The sequence below is a fragment of the Electrona antarctica genome (assembly GCF_951216825.1).
Source record: "Electrona antarctica genome assembly, chromosome: 21".
Taxonomy (NCBI): domain Eukaryota; kingdom Metazoa; phylum Chordata; class Actinopteri; order Myctophiformes; family Myctophidae; genus Electrona; species Electrona antarctica.
The window spans coordinates 41002221-41027349 of record NC_136802.1 but is presented as its reverse complement, the minus strand read 5'-3'; the positions used below and the strand labels follow the sequence as shown (position 1 = coordinate 41027349).

The 25129-nt window shown below is 44.6% G+C and overlaps 1 protein-coding gene across 1 annotated transcript; it reads right to left on the bottom strand.

Moving 5' to 3' along the window:
• Positions 1–3624: 3624 nt before the first annotated feature.
• LOC306913675 (leucine-rich repeat and calponin homology domain-containing protein 4-like) lies at positions 3625–21561 on the bottom strand. The gene is made up of 11 exons (XM_079490483.1): positions 21433–21561; positions 20182–20281; positions 11310–11483; positions 10430–10501; positions 9008–9065; positions 8309–8372; positions 7596–7697; positions 6696–6793; positions 5878–6015; positions 5352–5429; positions 3625–4452 (listed from the first exon to the last, which is right to left on the bottom strand). The coding sequence occupies exons 6-11, from the start codon at positions 8358–8360 to the stop codon at positions 4165–4167; spliced, it is 756 nt and encodes a 251-aa protein (XP_079346609.1). The 5' UTR covers positions 8361–8372; positions 9008–9065; positions 10430–10501; positions 11310–11483; positions 20182–20281; positions 21433–21561; the 3' UTR covers positions 3625–4164.
• Between the last annotated feature and the right edge of the window lie 3568 nt (positions 21562–25129).

Here is a 25129-nt window from a genome sequence, read left to right as displayed (position 1 = left end):
AGACCTACAAGCTCGTAGCGCGCCACTCGGGCCTCATGTTTCTGTATCAGTGGTTCTCAATATTTCATGTCAAGGACGCCCAAAAATATATGTAATTGGCCACGGACCCCCCCCCCCATCTGAAAATATGTTGTTTCAGGGATGGAAGGGAAGCAAAGATTTGAGTTAAAAACTGTTCGCTCTGAAAGAATATATATTCAAAGATTTTGGGCCACATTTTCACGATTTTTAGAAAATAGCAGACCTAAAAGCTCGTAGCGCGGCACTCGGTGCCGCGCTATGAGCTTGTAGATCTGCTATTTTCCAATAGCTAAAGTATAACATAGTGCTTAAAACACCAACAGGGGTTCCCGCCCCAAAATGGGTTAAACACTTTTAATCATTAATTTAAATTTAAGCCGTTGAAAAATAGCAGATCTACAACAAAGCCCCCAGAACGGGCCGGGCAACGTTGATGTTAGTGGTCAAAACTGGAAGTGCAGGCGGGCTCTCTAGATATATGATAACTCTATGATCTACAAGCTCGTAGAGCGGCCCTCGGGTGTAGATCTGATTTTTTTTTTTTTTATCGTGAAAATGTGTCTTTGAATAAATTATATTCTTTGCCAATGGACGTTTTAAACTCAAATCTTTGCTTCTGGGGGCGTCCCTGGAGCAATTTGTTTCTGATGGGGGTCGGGGGGGAACATTTTTGGGGTCCTTGACATGAAATAGTTGAGAACCACTGATATAGAAACAGTTTCTTTTTGTATTGGTTGAGATCTACACACTACTATTTACTGGTTATATTTGATTGGTTCAGGCCAAGGACAGTCTAAGAAGGATGAGACGCGAAGACCGTACGGGCGACGCCATGTTGCTTTGGAAGGAAAAAAACATGCGCAATGGGCTATATGCAGCCAACACTTCCGCGTTCAGCTTCCTTGGTCTCAACTGCGCATGTTTTTTTCCTTCCAAAGCAACATGGCGTCGCCCGTACGGTCTTCGCGTCTCATCCTTCTTAGACTGTCCTTGGTTCAGGCTACGTCGCAACGCAATGGCTGACGCTCCATATTAGGACAGTTTTTCCGCACTATATCGCCGTCAGAGCGCTCGCTCGTTGCCTGTGCAGACGAGGTGTTGCACACAGAGCCTATACATCCCCAGAGACTGAAGGTATAGCTCAGAACAGTTGAGGAAGAGTTACAAAGACACGACATCCAACTGGACTTCGTGTCTGCCTTTGTGAAGACGGCGTCCTACATGTCGAAGATTATATTATCCCATTTTGGGGCGGGAACCCCTTTTGGCGTTAGCATTATGTTATGCTTTAGCTATTGAAAAATAGCAGATCTACAAGCTCATAGCGCGCCACCGAGTGGCGCGCTACGAGCTTGTAGGTCTGCTATTTTTGAAAAATCGAAGAACGACTGACATGGAAACATAGCTTTTTCAGAAAACTGTCAGGATGTAGAAGACATTTTTAGAATCTGATCTCAGGTCAAAATGGGTTATTATAACTCTAATAGTAACATTAGTTGGTCCTCGCTGCTGACGCATAGTCAGCTTGTAGATCGGCTGTTTTCTTTTTCTCGCAAAACAACGTATAAATCAGCCGTCAATTCTCCTCAGACGTCATAAAGCGAGACGGCGAGCAGGTTGGTGCAAAGTGCAGAGGAAACCCCAGCCTCCAATTGTTACATTATCTGACAACACACACACTCACGCACGCACGCACAGACACGCACACATGCGCGTGTACGCACACACGTGCACACACACGTGCACACACAAAGAGAAACCTTTTAAGAGCTCCCATGTCTTTCCAGCTCTAAACGATAACGACTATTGGTCGAGCCAGCTAGTCTACCTGTGTGCAGTTTTAGAAAAACTGACCCCTTTGATCCAAAAAGGGTTTAGGAGTCAATTAACAACTGTTGGTTTAAAGTTAATTCCCCAATGCCTCTGGCCTTTGCACCAAGCACTGCAGCAGGACAAAAAACAAACAAACAAAAAAAAACAAGACTGGACATACGGTAAAACAAAATAAGTTAGTAAAGGAAAAACAAAAAATAATTTAAAATCAGTTGTTTACATTTATACATAGACATGAAGCAAAAAAAAAAAAAAAAACTTTGGTGGGCCATAAAACGAGCTAAAAAGAAAAAAGGAAAAAAAAGTGTACACACAAGCTTAGAAAAGATTTTCTGTACCTTCCATTTAGGAAAAACCATGAGGCCGACAACACATGTGACAATGCTGCCCTCCGCTGGCCAACAGTTAACATTGTAGTAACATACTGTTTCTCTCTCTATATATAAAACAAAGCACACACACACGCGCACACAAACACTTTCTGTGAGTGGTTCAATCCATCCGGGTTAAAGAGGCACTGTGTCATCTTTCTGTCTCTCATCTGCTTTAAAGCGGCTTACGTACAACCCGAAAGATTTCCTTTTACATTACTGCGCACACGGTGTCGCGCTCTGGAAAGAAATAGCCGATCTACAAGCTCACGGGGCTTTGAAGGCCGCCTTTTTTCGGCATGCGACAAGACACCGTGCGCGTACGTGTGACTAGCATGTATAAATAGGGCCTTAACCCTTTCAGCCGCCACAGGTCTCTGAAAAACGCTCCACGTTTTTAAGGCGAACTTTTCGCAGAGGCTCAAAGATCACATTCACAGTTCTGTCTGGTTCAACGTAAACCCAGCGTTTTTTCTTTCTTTAGTTCATTCCCCTGTGATCCACGGGTCGGGTCGGGGGGGGGGGGGGGGGGGGGGAGAGTAAAATCGTGCTGTGCATTGACGAGTATAAAGCTAAAGCTAAGGCAGGCAGGTCTGTGTGTTTGGGGAAAAGGGGGGAAAGTTATCCGTAATGTTGTCCTCTGTTCTCGCGCTCAAGGGGTTTTTTACCTGCTCGCTGTCCGACTAGGGTTGGGATTCGGAACCGGATCCAACATTGAGGAACCAGGAATGGGTTCCATCACATTTGGAACCGTTCCCCCGGAAATGGCTTCCTCATCACACTGTAGGGCTGGTTATGTATGTGGACTTCACGTCTGTTAACTAGACCAGTGGTTTTCAACCCTTTTCATATCAAGGTCCATTTCTGCATTTTGAGCCACGGAACCACCATTTGATGACATTTAGCCTCTCAGACCCAAAACTACAGAACATGGTCCATGCTGTTTTGATGTTGGTACCATTAGGAGAGCTAACAGGCAAACGTTCATCAAAATAACAATTCTTCTATGTCCTCATTTTTGTGGAGAACTTCTTGTTAATGTGGATGTTTAACAATAACACAACACCCCCACAACCCCCCCCCCCCCCCCCCCCCCCCCCCAGGAGGGAAAAATGCAGTAGCTTATATGTGCCATTTGGTGGGTGGAAAACGGTTAAAACAGTCCATCGGTGAGTTTATAGATCAGCTATTTTGGGGGGCGTGTGTCACCGTCCTACGAAGAAGTGTAAATGGGGTTTCACATGGCTCTGGTGGGGTTTGCAGCTGTGTCGCGTGAGTGCGTGCGTGTGTGTGTGTGTGTGTGTGTGCGTGCGTGTGTGCATTAAGTGATGCAATGCTATTTGATCTCCGGGTCATCACAGACATTATGCACAACAACGAGAGTACCTCGTCAGCGGCGCACACGCACGCGTTGTGAGCAGCAGCAGCAGTGTCCCCGGTGGCCAGTAGGGGGAGCAGTAAGGCTTTGTGTCTCACATTCCTCGGGACGGGTCGATGATCGCTATTATTAGTGTATGTCGTTAAAAAAAACCCGCTTGCGATAATCGTATCGTGGAATTTTGAATTGTCCTCCGTCATACGCTAGGATGAATTAAGCTTTTATTGTGCCGCGAATTCAGCTCCACTTAAACCCTTTTATACTTGATAAAACGGACCTGTAAAAAGAGCGCATTTGGTTCTCTCTTATTTCAAGCTCGCGTCGCAACGCGCTGCGAGCTTGTAGACCGGCTATTTTTTGGCAGACGTTCTCCCGAGAATAGGGACGCCGGGGGTTCAAATCGTTCACGCGACGACACAAAAGTGGTATTTTGATCGTGGCGACGACATCACGCCGTCGTCTTTACGTTTCGTGCGGGACGGAGAGAGAGAAAGAGAGAGAGAGCGAGGGGGGGGTCTCCACTATCCGAGGAGGTAACGAACGGGGGGGTTGGAGTCTCCTCTATCCGAGGACGTAACAGTAGAGCACGTAGAGCAGTGTCATGGCCGCCACGTAGACGAGCAGGAAGTCTGTGGATAGCAGCGGAGAAGAAGAAGACGAGAAGGAGGAAGGAGAAGGCGGCGAGGAGTGCTGGGAGGCGCCGCGGCGGAGGGGGGGGGAGGTCTCCTCCTCCTCCTCCTCCTCCAGCCTCTTGGGGGCAGCAGAGACCGCCTCCAGCAGGGCGGACACACAGCGCTGCACGGCGGACGTCTTGCACAGGAAGACGTCGGAGCACGCACACACCTCCGTCTGAGGCAGGGGGTAGGTAGGCAGGGAGGGAGCAGGGAGGGGGGCAGGGCGGGGAGGGGCGGGGGGAGCAGGAGAAGGAGCAGGGAGGCATGGAGGAGGCGGGGGGGAGGAGGGAGATACAAACGTAGGTACAGGGAGGAGGAGGAGCAACAAGGAGAAAACAGAGCAGATTTAGACACACGATGACAAAAACACACTGGTTCCCAAACAGCGGGGAGGGAGGGGTGCTCGGGCGGGTCGCCGACACATTGCTATGGAGGTCCCTTTTATTTTTTGTTTCCTATGCGTTTTTGTTTCAATTGTTATTTCCAAAACCTTTTTTCAATAAACGTTCCCATGAATAATATTATATCAAAATTCAATGTATTTTCTTTTTTGTAATTTCATGAAAATCTAAGGAATTCCATAACTTAGAATGTTTAAGAAGTAGTGAAAATAGCTCACAACGCGCCGCAAAGCGCCACGCTGTGAGCTTGTAGATCTGCTGTTTTTACTAGTTTGGGTCCCGGGGGGCAAACGTCAAATTTCTCCTTAGGGTCTCGAGCTGAAGAGTTTGGGAACCAGTGCGATAAAACATAGTTGCGGAGCAAAACGGACATGAATATTCATGAAGCACAAAGAAAAAAGACATTTGACACGTGAACTCGTTTTTAACCACTTTAGCCTGGGAAATTGATTATTATTAATCTTGCTTTTGGTATCTTTTATTTCAAAAACAGCAAACACTCAAGTGGAACTATAAGCTCACGTTGCAATGTGAAGCTTGTAGATCTGCTCATTTTTGCCATCTATGTATCGGCGCTAAAAGTGGTCAAAACACTGGCTGAATTGGCGATTGTTTTGTAAAGCTCGAGACAAAAGCAAAAAAGGGGGCGCTGACGAGGCAGGAGTGAACTCACCTCGGGGACGCCCAGCCTGCGACAGGCGGAGATGAAGTTCTCCACGTTTAGTCTGCACTTGGCCGAGCTCAATTTTGGCTGTGGGGTAGGGTGGGGGGGACAGCAAAATAAATGAACACATGAGACCAAGGCCCAAACAAACCACACCAATGATTTGCCATGCAAGTCAGTTGCATAAAGTTGCAAGCGACCGCAGTGCACAATATGGGTATAATACATTTATTTCATTGAATTGTAGTGACGCGGGAACCCCTTTTGGTGTTAGCATTATGTTATGCTTTAGCTATTGAAAAATAGCAGATCTACAAGCTCATAGCGCGCCACCGAGTGGCGCGCTACGAGCTTGTAGGTCTGCTATTTTTGAAAAATCGAAGAACCACTGACATAGAAACATGGCTTTTTCAGAAAACTGTCAGGATGTAGAAGACATTTTTAGAATCTGATCTCAGGTCAAAATGGGTCAAGACCGAGTCAAATGATGGACGAGACCGAGACCGGACTCGAGTACTACAACACTAGTACTGACCACAGCGGGGGAGGGGATGTGGATGATTTGCACGGATCGCGGTCGTATCTGGTTGACCAGCTGACACAGGACGGTCCCGTTGGACAAGGCCTCTCCCAGGTCCTCTGGTAACGACACCTTCAGACGACACTCCAGAGTCTGGACCGAATACAGAAGAGGAGGAGACGGGAGGGTCAATCATCTCTAGGGGCGCAACCATGTAGGCATGTATAACGGTATATCGTACATCGATTAAAATCGATTCAAACCGGTGATAATTTAAAATCGTGATTAAACCGCAATTTCAATCGTGATGAGAAGAGAAGAGAAGAGAAGAGGAGAGGAGAGGAGGGGAGGGGAGGGGAGGGGACGGAGGGGAGGGGAGGAGAGGGGACGGGAGGAGAGGAGAGGAGAGGAGAGGAGAGGAGAGGAGAGGAGAGGAGAGGAGAGGAGAGAAGAGAAGAGAACTACACAATCTTTGTAAGATAATCGATTTAAAAGAAAAAAAATGTTTTTCAGTTTGCTACTGTGTATTGAAAAGAAGAATTTCTTAAAAGAGAAAGAAAATACTGGATTTGTGTATGAGAAATAACTAAAAAAGGATTTTCGAGTCAGAACAGTAGATTTACTCGACTAAAATCTTAAGATATTTAGTCGACAGACTAGACTAAAACTAAAACTTTTCAGTTGACTAAAATATGACAAAAACTACCAGTACATTAAATTTGATTCAAAAAATACTATGACTAAAACAAAACAAAAAACGACATTGCTGTCAAAATCAACACTGCATGGGCGACTCATAGTGGGACACTTGTTGGACATTTTCTTTATGCTACCTTGCGTAGCTGAATGACGTCTGGCCTGTCTTCCTTTGGGGAGCGCAGTGTGGTTCTGGACTCACTGCGTCCGGACTCCACCAGGCTGTGACCAGAACCTGAGGAGACAACATAGAGTCAGTATCAGCGTGGTTCTGGACTCACTGACTCCACCACTTTTAACCCATTTAGGCCTGACGTCGAAATAAAAAAAACGTTCGCTCTGAAAGAATATATATCCAAAGATGTGTGCCGCATTTCTACGATTTTTCAATAGCTAACTGATACAGAAACATAAGGTTTTTCAGAAAACTGTCAGGATTAAGAAGACTTTTTTTTAAAAATGTTGACGTCAGGCCTAAATGGGTTAAGTAGTATGAATAGATGTATGAATAGATGGTGGTCACCTTATCACCTAAAACTGCAGTATGAATAGGGTGGTCACCTTATCACCTAAAGCTGGAGTATGAATAGATGGTGGCCTTATCACCTAAAACTGGAGTATGAATGGGGTGGTCACCTTATCACCTAAAACTGGAGTATGAATAGGGTGGTCACCTTATCACCTAAAACTGGAGTATGAATAGATGGTGACCTTATCACCTAAAACTGGAGTATGAATGGGGTGGTCACCTTATCACCTAAAACTGGAGTATGAATAGGGTGGTCACCTTATCACCTAAAACTGGAGTATGAATAGGGTGGTCACCTTATCACCTAAAACTGGAGTATGAATAGATGGTGACCTTATCACCTAAAACTGGAGTATGAATAGATGGTGGCCTTATCACCTAAAACTGGAGTATGAATAGGGTGGTCACCTTATCACCTAAAGCTGGAGTATGAATAGATGGTGACCGTATCACCTAAAACTATGAATATGCCTTTAAAATGCATGTTATGTCTGCTTTAAGTGTGTACCTGTACTCTTGAAACTGTTGCGCGACGACGTCCTGAACAGGAAGCTGTTGGGTTTCTGGGCCTGACCGGGAGGAGAGGACGTCTGGGGAGACGATGGCATGTCTGAGACGCGCACACACGCACACGCGCACACACACACACACACACAAACTTACTTATTACTTCAACTCCAGCTTTCAGTTGTTTTTTATTAAACCGCTGTGCGCGCGGACGCGTGCATGTGTGTGTGTGTGTGTGTGTGTGTGTGTGTGTGTGTGTGTGTGTGTGTGTGTGTGTGTGTGTGTGTGTGTGTGTGTGTGTGTGCGCGCGTGTGTGCGTTGTACCTAGGGGTGTAACGATACGTATCACGATACACGGACGACGATACGATACAAGGACGATATTGGTTCATTATGGTGATACGATTCAATGATTTAAAAAAAAACTATAGTTTACAGTAACTATTTGGTAAAGAAATTAAATCTGTGTGAAACATGCGGATAGTGCAGGATATAAATATGTAAAAAAAAGTGTGTCTCTGGCAAATACATGGACATTATATTTGAACACATTATGGACAAACCAGTACCTTGACATGAACACAGAATACACACATTTTATCTATAGACGTAGAGAATAGAGATATTGAACAGAAAAGTAACGAAATCATTTTTTTTCTTCATAAAATTGCTAAAATGTAACGCACAAGTACTTTGTTACAGCCCTAGTTGTACCTGTTCTGCTGACAGAGCGTTGGACGGGTGCTGCAGGAACCACAGCAGACATCTGGTCTGCACTCTGTTGATGGAGAGACAAATGAAATAGGGCAACTTTGAAGGGTGAGAGGGCCACTATATTTCCACACTCAGGGCCACATATACTGTCGTAGCAAAAATAGCCGATCTACAAGCTCAACGCGTACTGCGACACGTACACTGTGTGTACGTTATCTAACTGACATAAGTTGAGCCTTTGCATACTCCTGTAAGGTCGTCAAGGCTAGGGCAAGTGCTACGGCAAGTGCTACAGTGCTATGCATAACGTGAGTGGCAAAGTGACGTCCTTTATTGCAATCAGATAGGACTTTTCTGTGTGGATGTATGGGCTGTCAATCAGATAGGACTTTTCTGTGTGGATGTATGGGCTGTCAATCAGATAGGACTTTTCTGTGTGGATGAATGGGCTGTCAATCAGATAGGACTTTTCTGTGTGGATGTATGGGCTGTCAATCAGATAGGACTTTTCTGTGTGGATGTATGGGCTGTCAAGGCCAGAAAGTAGTTTGTTGCCACTCCAGTAGGCGTTCCCGCATTATTCCGGGTACAATGATGATGTCGCGTGCATAACCTTTATTGTGAAGTCTCGTGTCAGTACATGAAGATAATATAATAAAGGAGGCGACACCGTTGAATTGTACAATCACAAAAACCCACCGCACATCTGTGTCTGAGGCCATTGTGGGAGGAGTGGGTGTTCTCTGGTGAGCCGCCACTAGGGGGAGACAAAGCATCACAAGTTGACTAATGACATTATTATTACACTACAAAACCTCTCCCTTCTCAATTTACAACGTTGGCATTTTATCAGACACTCTAAATCCAGAGTGACTTACAGTGAGCAAGAACAACACATGGTAACACATCAAATACATAGAAATAGTCATCAAGGATCATCGCAAAGCAAGCTAAGAACCTGACATCCAAACAGTAGAATATCTGTACAGTGAAACTATAAAATACACTATAGAGTAGTAGGCCACACTAGAACTTGCATTTTATGTAGTGAATAGCACTTTATAGTACATATGTATAATATATAATATAGTATAGTATGTATAGTTTACATATAGTTTCATGATATAGATACTCGACTGTTACGTTCTTAGCTTACGCATGTTTCATGATAACTACTTTTTATGTATGTGATGTATGCCATGCTTTTTGTTATTGCTTAATGTAAGTCGCTCTGGATTAAGAGCGTCTGCTAAATGCCTACATTGTAAATTGTAGGCCATTAATCACGTGATTTTTGGTAGTCGACTCCAATACCATAATATTTGAAATTAGTCGATTATTCGGCGGTAAAATATTTTTCTTTCATCCAATCAAGCATTACAACACCGTGTTCTGAAACAACCAGCGAGTGAAGGGTTAACTATGGGCAGAGCGCTGGCTGCGCAGCTGCCGATCTGATTGGCCGGAATTCACAGCAGCTGTTCAGAATCAAAGTTAACAAGTCCACAATGCCTCGCTGCTATTTTCGAAACTGCACCAATTGTAAGTAACGTATTTACACACTGTAGTTGTACAGCCCATTGAGCGTATGACGCATGCTTTTTTCCTAAGAAAATCTTTCTTGAATATGTTGCCACCGCACCTACATTGGCGGCGACCCACGTACAGTAGGCCTACAGTATATTATATGAAAACAATCAACCAGGAATGGATTAGTACTTAAGTTGGAGAACTAACAACAACAGCTGCATGTCTGCTGTAGAAAAGCAAAGATAAAAAACATAAAATATATTTAAAACAATATTGGCGAATACTACATTTTGATTTACGGTGTCGAATAGAGTGCTATGTGTACATAATATGCTATCTAAATTAAATAATTTGAGTTGTCGAGGCTGTTTTTATGTATTTGATGTATTACCATGTGTTGTTCTTGATTACTGCCAGTCGCTCTGGATTAAGAGCGTCTGCTAAATGCCCAAATTGTAAATTGATATGATGATACGACTCCAGGAAATGCAAAAAAACAAAAAACAAAAAAACATATCAGAATCAGAGGACATTCACTCAGTAGCAGTACAAATTTTATTTTATTGGGGGGGGGGGGACGTTTCTACTCACCCTGAGCAACTTCCTGCCTGTGGCGCCGCAGTCACGTGACTTCCTGTTTTGGACGAGGAGGACTTCAGTAAGCTGTACCAAAAAAGAAAAAAAAGATGTGGTTATACTGCACGGTAATACACAGGACTGTTGTTGACTACTGAAATATAGCACCGTCAACATGTTTTATGAAACGCCCTTGTTAATACGAGTTTACCCATTTTGAGTGGGAACCCCTTTGGGCGTTAGCATTATGTTATGCTTTAGCTATTGAAAAATAGCAGATCTACAAGCTCATAGCGCGCCACCGAGTGGCGCGCTACGAGCTTGTAGGTCTGCTATTTTTGAAAAATCGAAGAACGACTGACATGGAAACATAGCTTTTTCAGAAAACTGTCAGGATGTAGAAGACATTTTTAGAATCCGATCTCAGGTCAAAATGGGTTAAAACTTATTTTAACTTGAACTTAAACTTATTTGAATTCATGAATACAAATGTTATTTTAACCAAACCTCACTAGTGAGTGAGCTTGTAGATCAGATATTACTATAGATATTCTTTTTTAGGGGAAAACAAATTGGGGATCAGAAGGGTCTGAATGTTCCCCTCACTATTGGGGAATGACTGGTCTATTAATCTATTTTTCCCGAACTGGCACCGGTCCCATTTTGTCACGCAATCGCCGTGGTCGCGCAGCTGCCGCTGCATGCTTCTACACGAAAACAAACGGTTGACGGTCATGCCGTCAGCGAACCATGTCGCACTGCTTTATCGGTGAATAGAAAGGTGCTTGTTCATGCTGTTAACATGCCGGGATTTTTGTTTGTTGCTTATTTACCCCAGAATTTAACCCAGCAATGACTGGCATAATAGTATGATCTCTCTCTCTCTCATACTTACTGTTGTCTCTCTCTCTCCTGCCAGAGAAGCAGAGATCCAGGTCTCCTCCTCTCCTCCAGGGAGGGGCTGGGGGGGTCAGGGGAGGGGCCAGAGGGAGAGACGCAGGGGGGAGACGCAGGGGAGGGGGAGGATGATGAAGACTGTGGGGGTCCCAGTTCCACGTGTAGACTGCTCCTATAGGATACACACACACACACACACACACACACACACACACACACACACACACACACACACACACACACACACACACACACACACACACACACACACACACACACACACACACACACACACACACACACACACACACACACACACACACACACACACACACAGAGGCAAGAACATGGGGACACAAGACGTCAGTGGTGGTCAAAGTACTCAACCCCAAAGTACTTGAGTATAGAATAGCGATCGATGGGCAATTAATCGGTCGTCACATCAGTATTCTCCGATATTGGCCTTAAAATGCAATATCGGTACCGGGTCGATATCAAAAGAATACACTGGTTTTACCAGATATTCAATTTTATAATAACTATGTTGAAAAATAAATGAAAAGCCTTTTGTGACGAAGGCTGCACATTCTATCAGTGTTTATGGGGAAGCTTTCAAACGTTGGGACATCTTTTAATTAAAATACTACATTCAAGCTGTTTATGTTCGTCACAAATGCTGCAACAACTGAACATTTGTTCAAAGATTGTTGGACAACAACTTCAGAAACTTTATACATCCACGTATGATAACAGCATCCTAAGGTTAGCAAGGAATATCACCTCTAATACTAAGCATGTGTTGTATGGAGAGTATAGGTTGCTACCTTCAGGAAGGAGATATGGTGTACCAGCATACAATAAGGTCAGACTAAAGAGGTCCTTTGTCCACCAGTCGACCTTGAGGCTTAATCAAGAGTCGTAGTAGCCACAGGATAATCTAAGCAGTGGATATTGCTCTTGTCTTCATGTCTTTATGTATGTAAATTGTCTTGTTCTTTGTGTTATGTCAAATGTGTGTACGTATATGTGTTCTGCATACTTGGCTGCTGTGTCGCAAGACAAATTTCAGTGTGAACTCACAATAAAGTACTATATCATATCATATGGGCCAACATTTCAATAACGGTGCATCCCTAGTACAGAATTGAGTATAGATACTCCTGCTCAGATATTACTCAACTACAAGTGTTAAGTTGCTCCGTCAAAGTAGTACTTGAGTGCTTTTAAAGCTACTTAAGTGTTTAAAAGTGCAAATTGCAATGCTTTCCGTATTGAAATGCGGTCATAACAAAGAAAAAAAAAAGAACATCAGATTTGACGCCTTTTGAGCTTGTAGATCTGTTATTTACATTTAAATATTTAAAAAGTATAAAACTTCCGCCTGACGGCGTGCTTCGGGTTCGGCCCCTTCAGCCTTTGCCGCATGTCTTCCCCCCCATCTCTCCCCCCCTTTCCTGTCACATTACTGTACCCTATCAAATAAAGGCAAAAAAGCCATAAAAAATATCTTAAAAAAGTATAAAAAAGTATAAAACTTCATGTGTCCTACTGGCAGTGTGCATACAAAGACTGACGGCCATCTGTCCAGTGGTTTGTGAAATTATCTCTGGACAGACAGACAGACAGACAGACAGACAGACAGACAGACAGACAGACAGACAGACAGACAGACTCTTGCCGTAAACCCACGCTGTAAAAAACAAACCACTATTGTCACGATGACATGTCATGTCATGCCAAAAAAGCATCACGAATTGAGTTGACAAACGGAGACAGGGATAAACACAGACAGCAGAGAGAGAGAGAGAGAGATCATGGGGGACTAGGAGCCTTGGAGCTAAAACAGACCCAGACAAAACCAACAGGGTGCATTTGACTGATGTCTGGAGAGACAAGGCTCATTGTGTTCTGAGCACATTTGAGCAGAATCACATTTTCTGCACATTTCCTGTTTCGGTACATTAATAAATTGGACTTTCTCTTCCAGCTGTGACGCTGTCATTGTTCTTGGCTCCTTTACATTGTGTTGCTTAACCCCCAGTGGTTCTCAACCAGTCGTCCGGGGCCTTCAGGGCGTTTCAGGTGATGGTGACAAGAATGCCACGAAGGGCACTAGACCGACAAGTTCAGAGAGAGAGAGAGAAGGATGAGGCTGGGCAGGGCACTGTGTCAGGCACCCGTAGCTTGGTAGCAAGCACTCAGACGCTGTGGGGAGCCGGGGTGCATACCAGTATGTTGGTTAGACGTACTAACAGTCCGACAGGCATTAGTTCGACAACACCGTCGCTCCCGACATGCACTGCCGGTTACAACTAACCCGTGGCCGGTTAAAACTCGCCCGTGGCTCCCGACACGTGTGGCAGGTTAAAACTAACCCGTGGCAGGTTAAAACAAACCTTGTGGCTCCCTGTGAGGTTATAGGTTCAGGGTGGGGTTTTGGATAAGGTGTCTCATGACTGTAGGACTGTTAGTGTGTTGGACCAAACACATGCACCCCGTGGGAGCCAACCAGTGTCGTTTTCGTCGACTAAAACTAAGACGACTACCTTTTTTCACTGATGAAAACTAAATGGAAACTACATGAAAAATAAGCTACGGCGACTAAAACTAAGACTAAATATACTGACAATTTCGTCGACAGATAAAAACTAGACTAAAATGTCAGGAAGGGACTAGTGGACAAGAGATCCAGTGTAAGTAATTTTACACTTGGTTGCATGCTGAAAATAGCAGATCTACAAGCTCACAGCGCGTCGCAGCGTGACGCGTTGTGAGCTTGTAGATCTACAAGCTCACAACGATCTACAAGCTCACAACGCGTCGCGCTGCGAGGCGTTGTGAGCTTGTAGATCGGCTATTTTCAGCAAATGTAAAATCAGTCATTTCGACGGCATCAGGGCCCGCCAAAATACATTTTAGTCGACTAAATCACCTGTAGTTTTAGTCGACAAAAATCTTATGATATTTAGTCGACTAAAACTAGACTAACACTAAAACATTCGGGGTGACTAAAATGTGACTGAAACCAAATTAAAACTATTGAAGAGACTATGACTGAAACTAAAATCAAAATTTGCTGGCAAAAACAACACTGGAGCCAAGCCAGTTCTGTTTCTACTAAACGCTGTGGAACAAACAACCCTCCAGGAGGGATGTCAGCACCAGTCAGTCCTGAGCAGGGCTCATCGCCATGCTGGCTTTGTGGTGGACATTTTACTAAATGAGTGGATAACAATGTTACCAGAAACACGCAAAGAGCTAGCCCTGAATGACAGGTCTGTAACTCTGAGAGTGTTCAAAATGGATCCAAATGGACCCTTATGAAATAAGAACATTACATTTGTCTGCTGATTTGTCCGTTGATGACCCCTGGTCTTGAGCCAATATATAGTTAACCCATTTAGGCCTGACCTTGAAAGTTTCTTCTAAATCCTTTCAGTTTTCTGAAATAAATGTTTTCATGATTTTTCAAAAATAGCAGATCTACAAGCTCGTAGCGCGCCACTCGGTGGCGCGCTACGAGCTTGCAGATCTGCTATTTTTCAATAGCTAAATTAAAACATAATGTTTAAAACACCAAACAAAAGGGGTTCCCGCCCAAAATGGGTTAAAGCTACAATCCATACGTTTTATGTCGTCACTCTCTCTACTCTCCCCCTGGACAGGAGAGATGTCTGCCTCCGAGGTGCATCTAGAGTCCTGGTGACCTCCCCGACACCAGTGAACGTAAACACCGCGCAACACCGGTTTCATAATTGATATAACGCGATATCTAGGAGATATCTCGTATAGTTGTCAGATAACGGGTGTCAATTAAACTACGAGATATCTCGTAGTTGGCAAACCTCGCTTCATCGTCAGTTCCTGCTATCTCTCCCACTCCCACACACTCTGTCTCTCAAACAGTTGGGAGAAAACACTGCTAGATTAAAAACCTGTGTGTGCGTGTGCGTGCGTGCGTGCGTGCGTGCGTGCGTGCGAAGCTGAAATGAAAACAGGAGGCTTGGTTCTTGGGAGACGTGTAACAATGTCAATAGATATCTGTTCCTCGTGTCTGCAGAGACCAGGGATATCCCAGTATGCAGTGGTGGAACGTCTATTTACTTAAAGGAGCATTCAGTGATTTGGGTGATTTGGAAAACCACCCAGTCCGCCCCGGTAACAAAATGTGCACATGCACGCTCTACAGTGGGGGGGAAGTGCAACAGGCCAACAGCATGTGCACCAAGGCCCGCCCCCACTCGATCATGATTGGAGGAAGGCCCCTCTCATCCTGATTGGATGAAGGCTTTGCCACCCGCCACCAAAACTGAAACTAGGGTTTTTTTTTTACCCCAGGGGCTCAATGGGGACAGGGAGGAACTCCTTATATGGTCAGCACACTCTATAGTAGGGAGGATTATCCAGAAAAAAAAAGTGATATTTGAATTAAGTCAAATCACTGAATATGCCTTTAAGTACTGTACTTAAGTACAATTTTGAGGTATTTGTAATTTACTTGAGTATTTCCAATTTCCAATACTTTTACCTCAGTCCATCTCAGAGACAAATATTTTCCTTTTACTCTATACTATAATTATTAATAAACTTGATTCTTTTTCAGAACATTCTGCTCAACGAGCACTTTACTTTTGGTGCTTCAAGTACATTTTGAACTCCCGAGTGAGGGGAGGACGGAGAAGGAGATCAGCCGGGGAATCGGAGCGGAAGGGGCGGCATCGCAGTCGCTGTACCTCACTTTTGTGACGAAAAGAGAGTTGAGCCAGAAGGCAAAGCTCTCTGTCTACCGAGCAATCTTCGTTCATACTCCAGGGCCCAGATATAGGCATGGGCACGGAAGGGGCAATGCCCCCCTAAATGCCCTGACTGCCTCACCAAACATGATGGCATGCAAAAATCCCAAATTTCAATGATATTTCAAATTAAAGTGCTTATATTACTTACTATTTGAAACACTACGCTACTAACTACATGCATGCGTCCCTCCTACAACGTGCGCGTCTCCATAGTGCCCTGCTCAGAGCTGAACAGCCCCTCCCTCTCCCATCTCCCCCGGTCTGAAAATGCCCTCCTCCCCCCCAGGAGGAAATTAGACTTGAGGGCGGGGGGGGGGGGGGGGGGGGCAAGACTCAAGAGTACAGAATACAAAGCAAAATAAATTACGCTTAGAGCTTGTAGATCTGCTATTTTTCAATAGCTAAAGCATAACATAATGCTTAACACCAAAAGGGGTTCCCGCCCAAAATGGGTTAAAACCGATCTGCACCAGTCTGACACAACGAGGCTCAACAAGAAACACAAATAAAACAAAAATGTGCTAACGTTTGTGTCGTGTATCTCACACGCTCCCTGACAATGCATGCATGCTGGCATTGCTGTGCGCTGCTATAGCCTATGCCAAGTGACTGACAAGTGTTGAAATCACTGTGTAATTTATGGCGTTATCTTTCTGGTCAAATCCAAATATGTTAAGGAAGCATTTGTTAGGGCTTTCACAGAAAAGCAGACAACTGATGTTATTATTGATGCTTACTTGCTTAATATAAGCCCTGTACAAGATACACATCTTGTGGCTCACAACTAAAGAAAAAGAAAGAAATAAAATGTATGGATGATAGATGATTGTGTGTTATAGGTATAACTGTGGTAAAATACAGTTTTCTATGCATTTCGGGGGTTTTTGGGGTGGAGCTGTTGCCCCCGCGACCAGACTACAGATAAGCGGTGGAAGATGGATGGATGAAGTACATTTTGAAGCCAATACTTCAGTACCTCTACTCAATTACATGTTGAATTCTGCACTTTTACCTGTAACAGATTGTTTCTACATTGCGGTATTGATACTTTTACTTAAGTAAAAAAAACGTTTGAGTACGTGGAGAATGGAGCGCTTTGTCCAAACAGCAGTGAATGGGTTTCCTCCTCTCGTTAAAGGGTGAGTGTCTGATACACACACAGTGAGCAATGGGAACCACAATGTGTTGACTTTTCCCAGCCTGTCACACACTAACTATGACCTTGCATAACGAGAGAGAGAGAGAGAGAGAGAGAGAGAGAGAGAGAGAGAGAGAGAGAGAGGTTTTTAGCCGGTAGAAACCTTGTATCTTTTTGGTCACCTGAATGCAAGAGGCATGAAGTAAAAGTAGTGAAAATAGCAGCTCTACATCACCATGCGTTGTGAGCTTGTAGATCTTGGCTATTGTCACTATTCAAGGACATGTTGGTTCCGTTTCCTCAGAGGCGATGGGTTTCGGACTATACGAGGTGTCCAGTGGACAGTGAAGAAGTGATAAGGTGTTGCATTGTGGGTCTTTTCTCACTGTGGGAGTGACTGAGCTTGGCTCGGTACACGGTGGTGGAAAACATACTCACATTTTTTGTTTTACTTAAATTCCCTGAAGAAGGCCGAAAGGTCGAAACGTTGGATTCTTCTCAATAAATATACAGCATTGTGGCTATGTGTGTGCGGCCTTTTCTCATTTGTACTTATTTACTACCTTAGGCCAGCACCTCACCAACACTGGTGTGCGCCCTTTTCCTGCTTTATTTACTTAAATATGTGCCATAGTTTTTTACTTTTTCTGTTTAGTATGCGTCTATGGAGTTGACATGACTCTAATAGACCCCCAGGTGTTTTGTATGTGTCTATGGAGTTGACATGAGTCTAATAGACCCCCAGGTTTTTTGTATGTGTCTATGGAGTTGACATGAGTCTAATAGACCCCCAGGTGTTTTGTATGTGTCTATGGAGTTGACATGAGTCTAATAGACCCCCAGGTGTTTTGTATGTGTCTATGGAGTTGACATGACTCTAATAGACCCCCAGGTGTTTTGTATGTGTCTATGGAGTTAACATGACTCTAATAGACCCCCAGGTGTTTTGTATGTGTCTATGGAGTTAACATGACTCTAATAGACCCCCAGGTGTTTTGTATGTGTCTATGGAGTTGACATGAGTCTAATAGACCGCCAGGTGTTTTGTATGTGTCTATGGAGTTAACATGACTCTAATAGACCCCCAGGTGTTTTGTATGTGTCTATGGAGTTGACATGAGTCTAATAGAGCGTCGCAGTCCCGCCCCCTACCCTGGACCAGGAAATGATTCTCCGTTCATTTTCCTCATAGACATTTCAGAAAGTATTTATTTAAAGACATTTACGCCGCGGACAAAGCCAACTCGAGTCGTGACAAATCATGACAACAAACACAATTTTTTGGGCCGAACAAATAATTAGAAAGAAGAAAAAACGGCAGGTTACAACACTTTTTGTTGTTTTTCTTCTTTGTAATTATTTGTTTGGTCCAAAATATTGTTTGTGTTGTCATGAGTTGTCACGACTCGAGTTGGCTTTGTCCGCGGCGTAACAGTCTTTAAATAAATACTTTTCGAAATGCCTATGAGGAAAATGCATTGGGATTCATTTCCTGGTCCATGGTAGGGGGCGGGACTGCGACGCTCTATAGCCCCCTCAGGTGTGGTTATAAATATTAAAATGTCTTCACTGAAAGCTGAAAGCCTTCGGGTCAAAAGGATTAATCGAAAATACACCATTTTAGTGACACACTAAAATCATCCCCTAACCCGCTCGCTCTTATCATACAACACACATCTGTGGGCGAGGCTTAAGTTCAGGTGGGTGGTGCTAAGGTGAAAACCAGGTATAGAGAGTATGCGCATGCTTAAAGTGAATGGCACATCGAGTGGCAAAGCCAGTGGCAAAGCAACATGCAAAGTGAGTTTAACATTGTTTAACGTTGTTTAATGCAATCAGATAGGACGTTTCTGTTTGGATATATGGGCTATCAAGGCCAGCAAGTCGTTTTTTGCCACTTGGTAAAGTTGGTAGGCATTCCTGGATAACTTCCGGGTTTGATGATGATGTCACGCGCATACTCTCTATACTAAATGAACTGGTGGGTGTGGCCAAAAAAAATCTTCCTCCAAATAATTAATAGACCCGTTTTCTTTTTTTGGGGGGATCACGGCACTCTGTCTTTAAGTAAAAGTATCAATACTGCATTGTAGAAATACTCTATTACAAGTACAAGTCTGGAATTCAAAATGTACTTTGAGGGAAAGTACAAATGTATTGGTATCAAAATGTACTTAAAGTTCCAAAAGTACTCACTATGCAGAATGTCTCAATCACACACACACACACACACACACACACACACACACACACACACACACACACACACACACACACACACACACACACACACACACACACACACACACACACACACACACACACACACACACACACACACACACACACACGTTATCACATCAGAAGCTCACTGTATAAGTAATATCTGGCATCGGCTGGGCTCTAGTGTGGATGTGAGTCATTAAAAGGGATACCCGGTCCCGACGCTCGCCTTAAAACACAGTTGCCTCGGGCGTACAGCCGCCGTAAGCGCTCAGCCCACTATGCCTAAACCTAACCTTATTCCTAAACTTAACCTCAGTAAAGCTATGCCTAAACCTAACCTTATTGAAGTTATTCCTAAACTTAACCTCAGTAAAGCTATGTCTAAACCTAACCTTATTGAAGTTATTCCTAAACTTAACCTCAGTAAAGCTATGCCTAAACCTAACCTTATTGAAGTTATTCCTAAACTTAACCTCAGTAAAACTATGCCTAAACCTAACCTTATTCCTAAACTTAACCTCAGTAAAGCTATGTCTAAACCTAACCTTATTCCTAAACGTAACCTCAGTAAAACTATGTCTAAACCTAACCTTATTCCTAATCTTAACCTCAGTAAAAACAGTGCAAAAACCTAAACTATTCCTAAAATTAACCTCAGTAAAACTATGCCTAAACTTATTTCTAAGTGTATTGTCAGTAGGACCAAATACCTCGTTCCCAGACCATCTCTTGTTTCCACTGTCCACGCTGTTGAAGCCAGAGTCCAGACCTCCGAACTGCACTGAGAACAGCAGCTCCTGATCCGACAGACTGCACACACGCATTCGCATTCGCAAGCACACGCACACGCACACGCACACAAGCACACGCACACAAGCTCATAGCGCGCCACCGAGTGGCGCTCTATGAGCTTGTAGATCTGCTATTTTTCAATAGCTAAATTATAACATAATGTTTAAAACACCAAAACCCCTAACCTTACATCTGAATGTCTAATCCTGATCCTAACCTCAACATGAATCTTTTCCTGATTGTAAATATCTCTTTTTCCCCCCAACCAAAAAACAACAACCATTTTTCTTGTGAGGACCAGTAAAATGGTTCATCAAAACGTCTATTTCTCATATACTTGCGGAGACAACTATTAGTAACACACGCAGGCACACACACACACACACACACACAAACGTCACAGCGCGGGGTTTCAGAGAGGAAACATATGGTTTCCTAATCCATTACCTCTCTCTCTCCCCTCCCCGGCACCTATCCTGTCCGTCACACACACTCAATCTCCCTCTCTCCGTCTCTCTCTCCCTCCGTCTCTCTCTCTCTCTCTCTCTCTCTCTCTGTCTCCCTAGTCTGGGAGGTGATCCGTTACGCCTCATCAATGTTTCATGAAAGCCATTCCTTCCCTTCCGTCACTAATCTGATGTCTGCTGTCAGTTCAGTGGCCTTGTGTGGTTAGAGTGTCCGCCCTGAAACTGGGGAGGTCAGGGGTTCCATCCACGGCCGGGGTCATACCAAATACTGTAAAAATGGGACATAATGCCTCCCTGCTTGGCACTCAGCCTCAACGGGTTGGATCGGGGGGGTCAAATCAACTAATCAAATGATTCCCCGAGTGTGGCACGGCTGCGCTCTCTCTCTCTCTCTCTCTCTCTCTCTCTCTCTCTCTCTCTCTCTCTCTCTCTCTCTCTCTCTCTCTCTCTCTCTCTCTCTCTCTCTCTCTCTCTCTCTCTCTCTCTCTCTCTCTCTCTCTCTCTCTCTCTCTCTCTCTCTCTCTCTCTCTCTCTCTCTCTCTCTCTCTCTCTCTCTCTCTCTGGACGACCCAATTAAGCATTACACTTGTTTACAAGAGGGTCCACCTTGTTCAATTCATCAAAACATTTAGAGATGTACAAATAGACACTTCTATATAGCCAAAGAACAGAATCACGTTTAATCACAGGGACGACCCGTACCTGTCACTTTCTGCTGCCTCTCGGGACTCCATGTGTGTCACGAAAACATATAATCCAGGGCATTAATCTCCTCCAAAAACATAAACAACTTAAAAAGCCAAAATCGCGACAGAGTCAGCTATTCATTCACTGTTTCACAGACCTTGATGTGATTCTTAGCTGTGAATAAGTAAAGTAAACAGATGAACGAGACGACACACACACACACACACACACACACACACACACACAGGAAGTCAGAGAAACGAGAGTCAAATAAAATACAGTCAAATGGCAGTGGATTTCAGAACAGCGCCACAGCCCATCTGTGGCCAGATATAGATATTACATGGCCAGTGAGCGGAGAGGCCCTCCTCTCCTCTCCTCCACAAAAGTGAAAACAGACAAAACAAACCTTTAAAACATGTTCCCTAAGCCTATTCTTCGCAAACGAGACATTTTATTGATATTTAGAGCGTGTAGAATCCAATGGCGTCAGTCTGGGCTCTCCACGCCATTTGCAAAGGTCAATGGTCAGCAAAAAGGCTGCCTCTTCTCTCCCTCCTCTCCACTCCTTTCTCCCCTCTCTCCACAGAAGTGAAAACAGACAAAACACACCTTTAAAACATGTTCCCTAACCCTATTCTTCGCAAACGAGACATTTTATTCATATTTAGAACCGAATTCAATGGGGCCGGTCTCGACTTTCCAGGACGTTTGCAAAGGTCAATGGTCAGCAAAAAGACTGCAACGGTGACCCTTTGGGCCAAATTCTTTAAAAAACGGGGTGATATATATTTTTAAAAATATGTAAGAACCTCCAATATCCATATTCAGGACATGTCGAATCCAATGGAACCGGTCTCAAATTTCCACGACGTTTGCAAAGGTCAAAGGTCAGCCGAAAGACTGCCACGGTGACCTTTGGGCCAAATGCCTTAAAAATTAAGTGATAGATATTTTTTTAAATATGTAACACCCCCGAATATCCATATTCAGGCCATGGCGAATAAAATGGCGTTGGTCTCGATTTTGTGGGACTCTTACAAGTGTCCGATAAAGGGAACTACACTGCAATGCTAGGCCTCGGGTCAGATTTGAGGTTCCCGAGGTCGCAGAAAAAAACTCAGACCATAATGACGATCGGCTCGTCGCCGCGATCGCAGAGGTGTTCGGCCCATCCCGAACAGACTTACGATCGTCGGCGTAGGCACGCGTGAACGTAAAAACTTTGCTTTACTGGAACGCCACGACGGTGAGGCCTTCCGGGCTGATTTTCGGATATGTTATAGAGCTCCCGGAGACGCACGCGTGGATCTATAGAACGTCCTCGGGTCTAGGAGGCGCGGTCTCGTTTCACTTTTTCAGCCAGGACGCTGTTAGAGTCTATGGGTCTATGACGTGTCTGCATGCACAGAGCCAAAGTGAAGGACGTTTTGTACGACTGTCGGAGGCGTACGTCCGAGACACCTAACCGTTCGTCTCGGCTGGCTCTCCGACATATCCGAACGTCGGACCGTGATGTTTTATCGTTGGCGCGTTGTAGCGCGTCAAAGTCGGCAATTTGTAGGCGTTCGTTCAAGGCTACCGCCGCGGCCGTATGTCCGTTTGGCGCGAAACCTATACGGCTGCGATCGGGGCCGCGACCCGGCCGCGGTGATGGTCTCGGATTTGTTCTGCGACTTTCGCGTCAAAGTCGCAAATTTCGAGGCTTTCGTGCAGGGCTACTGTCGCGACCGTATGTCCGTTTGGCCCAAACCCTATACGGCTGCGATCGGGGACGCGACCCGGTTGCGGTGATGGTCTCGGATTTGTTCTGACGAATTTCGCGACTTTTCTCGCTAACTTACTTTGCAGTTTATGCTAATGAAGGGCGTGGTTCCGGCTACTTTGTGGGATTTGCTTATGCAAATTAAGGGGTATGGTATGCAAATGAAGGGGCGTGGTATGCAAATGAAGGTGCGTGGTATGCAAATGAAGGGGCATGGTTCCGGCTACTTTGTGGGATTATCTTATGCAAATGAAGGTGCGTGGTATGCAAATGAAGGTGCGTGGTATGCAAATGAAGGGGAGTGGTATGCAAATGAAGGGCATGTTTCGGCTACTTTGTGGGATTGGTTTATGCAAATGAAGGGGCGTGGCATGCAAATGAAGGGGAGTGGTATGCAAATAAAGGTGCGTGGTATGCAAATCAAGGGGCGTGGCATGCAAATGAAGGGGATTGGTTTATGCAAATGAAGGGGCGTGGCATGCAAATGAAGGGCATGTTTCGGCTACTTTGTGGGATTGGTTTATGCAAATGAAGGGGCGTGGCATGCAAATGAATGGGAGTGGTATGCAAATGAAGGTGCGTGGTATGCAAATGAAGGGGAGTGGTATGCAAATGAAGGGCATGTTTCGGCTACTTTGTGGGATTGGTTTATGCAAATGAAGGGGCGTGGCATGCAAATAAAGGGGAGTTGTATGCAAATGAAGGTGCGTGGTATGCAAATGAAGGGGCGTGGCATGCAAATGAAGGGGATTGGTTTATGCAAATGAAGGGGCGTGGTATGCAAATTAAGGGCATGTTTCGGCTACTTTGTGGGATTGGTTTATGCAAATGAAGGGGCGTGGCATGCAAATGAATGGGAGTGGTATGCAAATGAAGGTGCGTGGTATGCAAATGAAGAGGAGTGGTATGCAAATGAAGGGGCATGGTTCCGGCTACTTTGTGGGATTAGCTCATGCAAATGAAGGTGCGTGGTATGCAAATGAAGGGGAATGGTATGCAAATGAAGGGGCATGGTTTCGGCTACTTTGTGGGATTGGTTTATGCAAATGAAGGGGCGTGGCATGCAAATGAATGGGAGTGGTATGCAAATGAAGGTGCGTGGTATGCAAATGAAGGTGCGTGGTATGCAAATGAAGGGGAGTGGTATGCAAATGAAGGGCATGTTTCGGCTACTTTGCGGGATTGGTTCATGCAAATGCAAATGAAGGGGCGTGGCATGCAAATGAAGGGGAGTGGTATGCAAATGAAGGGGAGTGGTATGCAAATGAAGGTGCGTGGTATGCAAATGAAGGTGCGTGGTATGCAAATGAAGGTGCGCGGTATGCAAATGAAGGGGCATGGTTCCGGCTACTTTGTGGGATTATCTTATGCAAATGAAGGAGTGTGGTATGCAAATGAAGGGGCATGGTATGCAAATGAAGGGGCATGGTATGCAAATGAAGGGGAGTGGTATGCAAAGGAAGGGGCATGGTATGCAAATGAAGGGCGTGTTTCGGCTACTTTGTGGGATTAGTTTATGCAAATGAAGGGCGTGTTTCGGCTACTTTGTGGGATCAGTTTATGCAAATGAAGGTGCGTGGTATGCAAATGAAGGGGAGTGGTATGCAAATGAAGGGGAGTGGTATGTAAATGAAGGTGCGTGGTATGCAAATGAAGGTGCGTGGTATGCAAATGAAGGGGCATGGTTCCGGCTACTTTGTGGGATTATCTTATGCAAATGAAGGTGCGTGGTATGCAAATGAAGGTGCGTGGTATGCAAATGAAGGGGAGTGGTATGCAAATGAAGGGCATGTTTCGGCTACTTTGTGGGATTGGTTTATGCAAATGAAGGGGCGTGGCATGCAAATGAAGGGGAGTGGTATGCAAATAAAGGTGCGTGGTATGCAAATCAAGGGGCGTGGCATGCAAATGAAGGGGATTGGTTTATGCAAATGAAGGGGCGTGGCA

Coding starts and splice junctions, on each gene's coding strand:
- LOC306913675 (XM_079490483.1), bottom strand. CDS start 8,360: ATGTCTGCTGTGGTTCCTGCAGCACCCGTCCAACGCTCTGTCAGCAGA. Junction 6,794..7,595: donor CAACAGTTTCAAGAGTACAG/GTACACACTTAA, acceptor TTGTCTCCTCAG/GTTCTGGTCACAGCCTGGTG. Junction 6,016..6,695: donor ACGTCATTCAGCTACGCAAG/GTAGCATAAAGA, acceptor TATTCGGTCCAG/ACTCTGGAGTGTCGTCTGAA.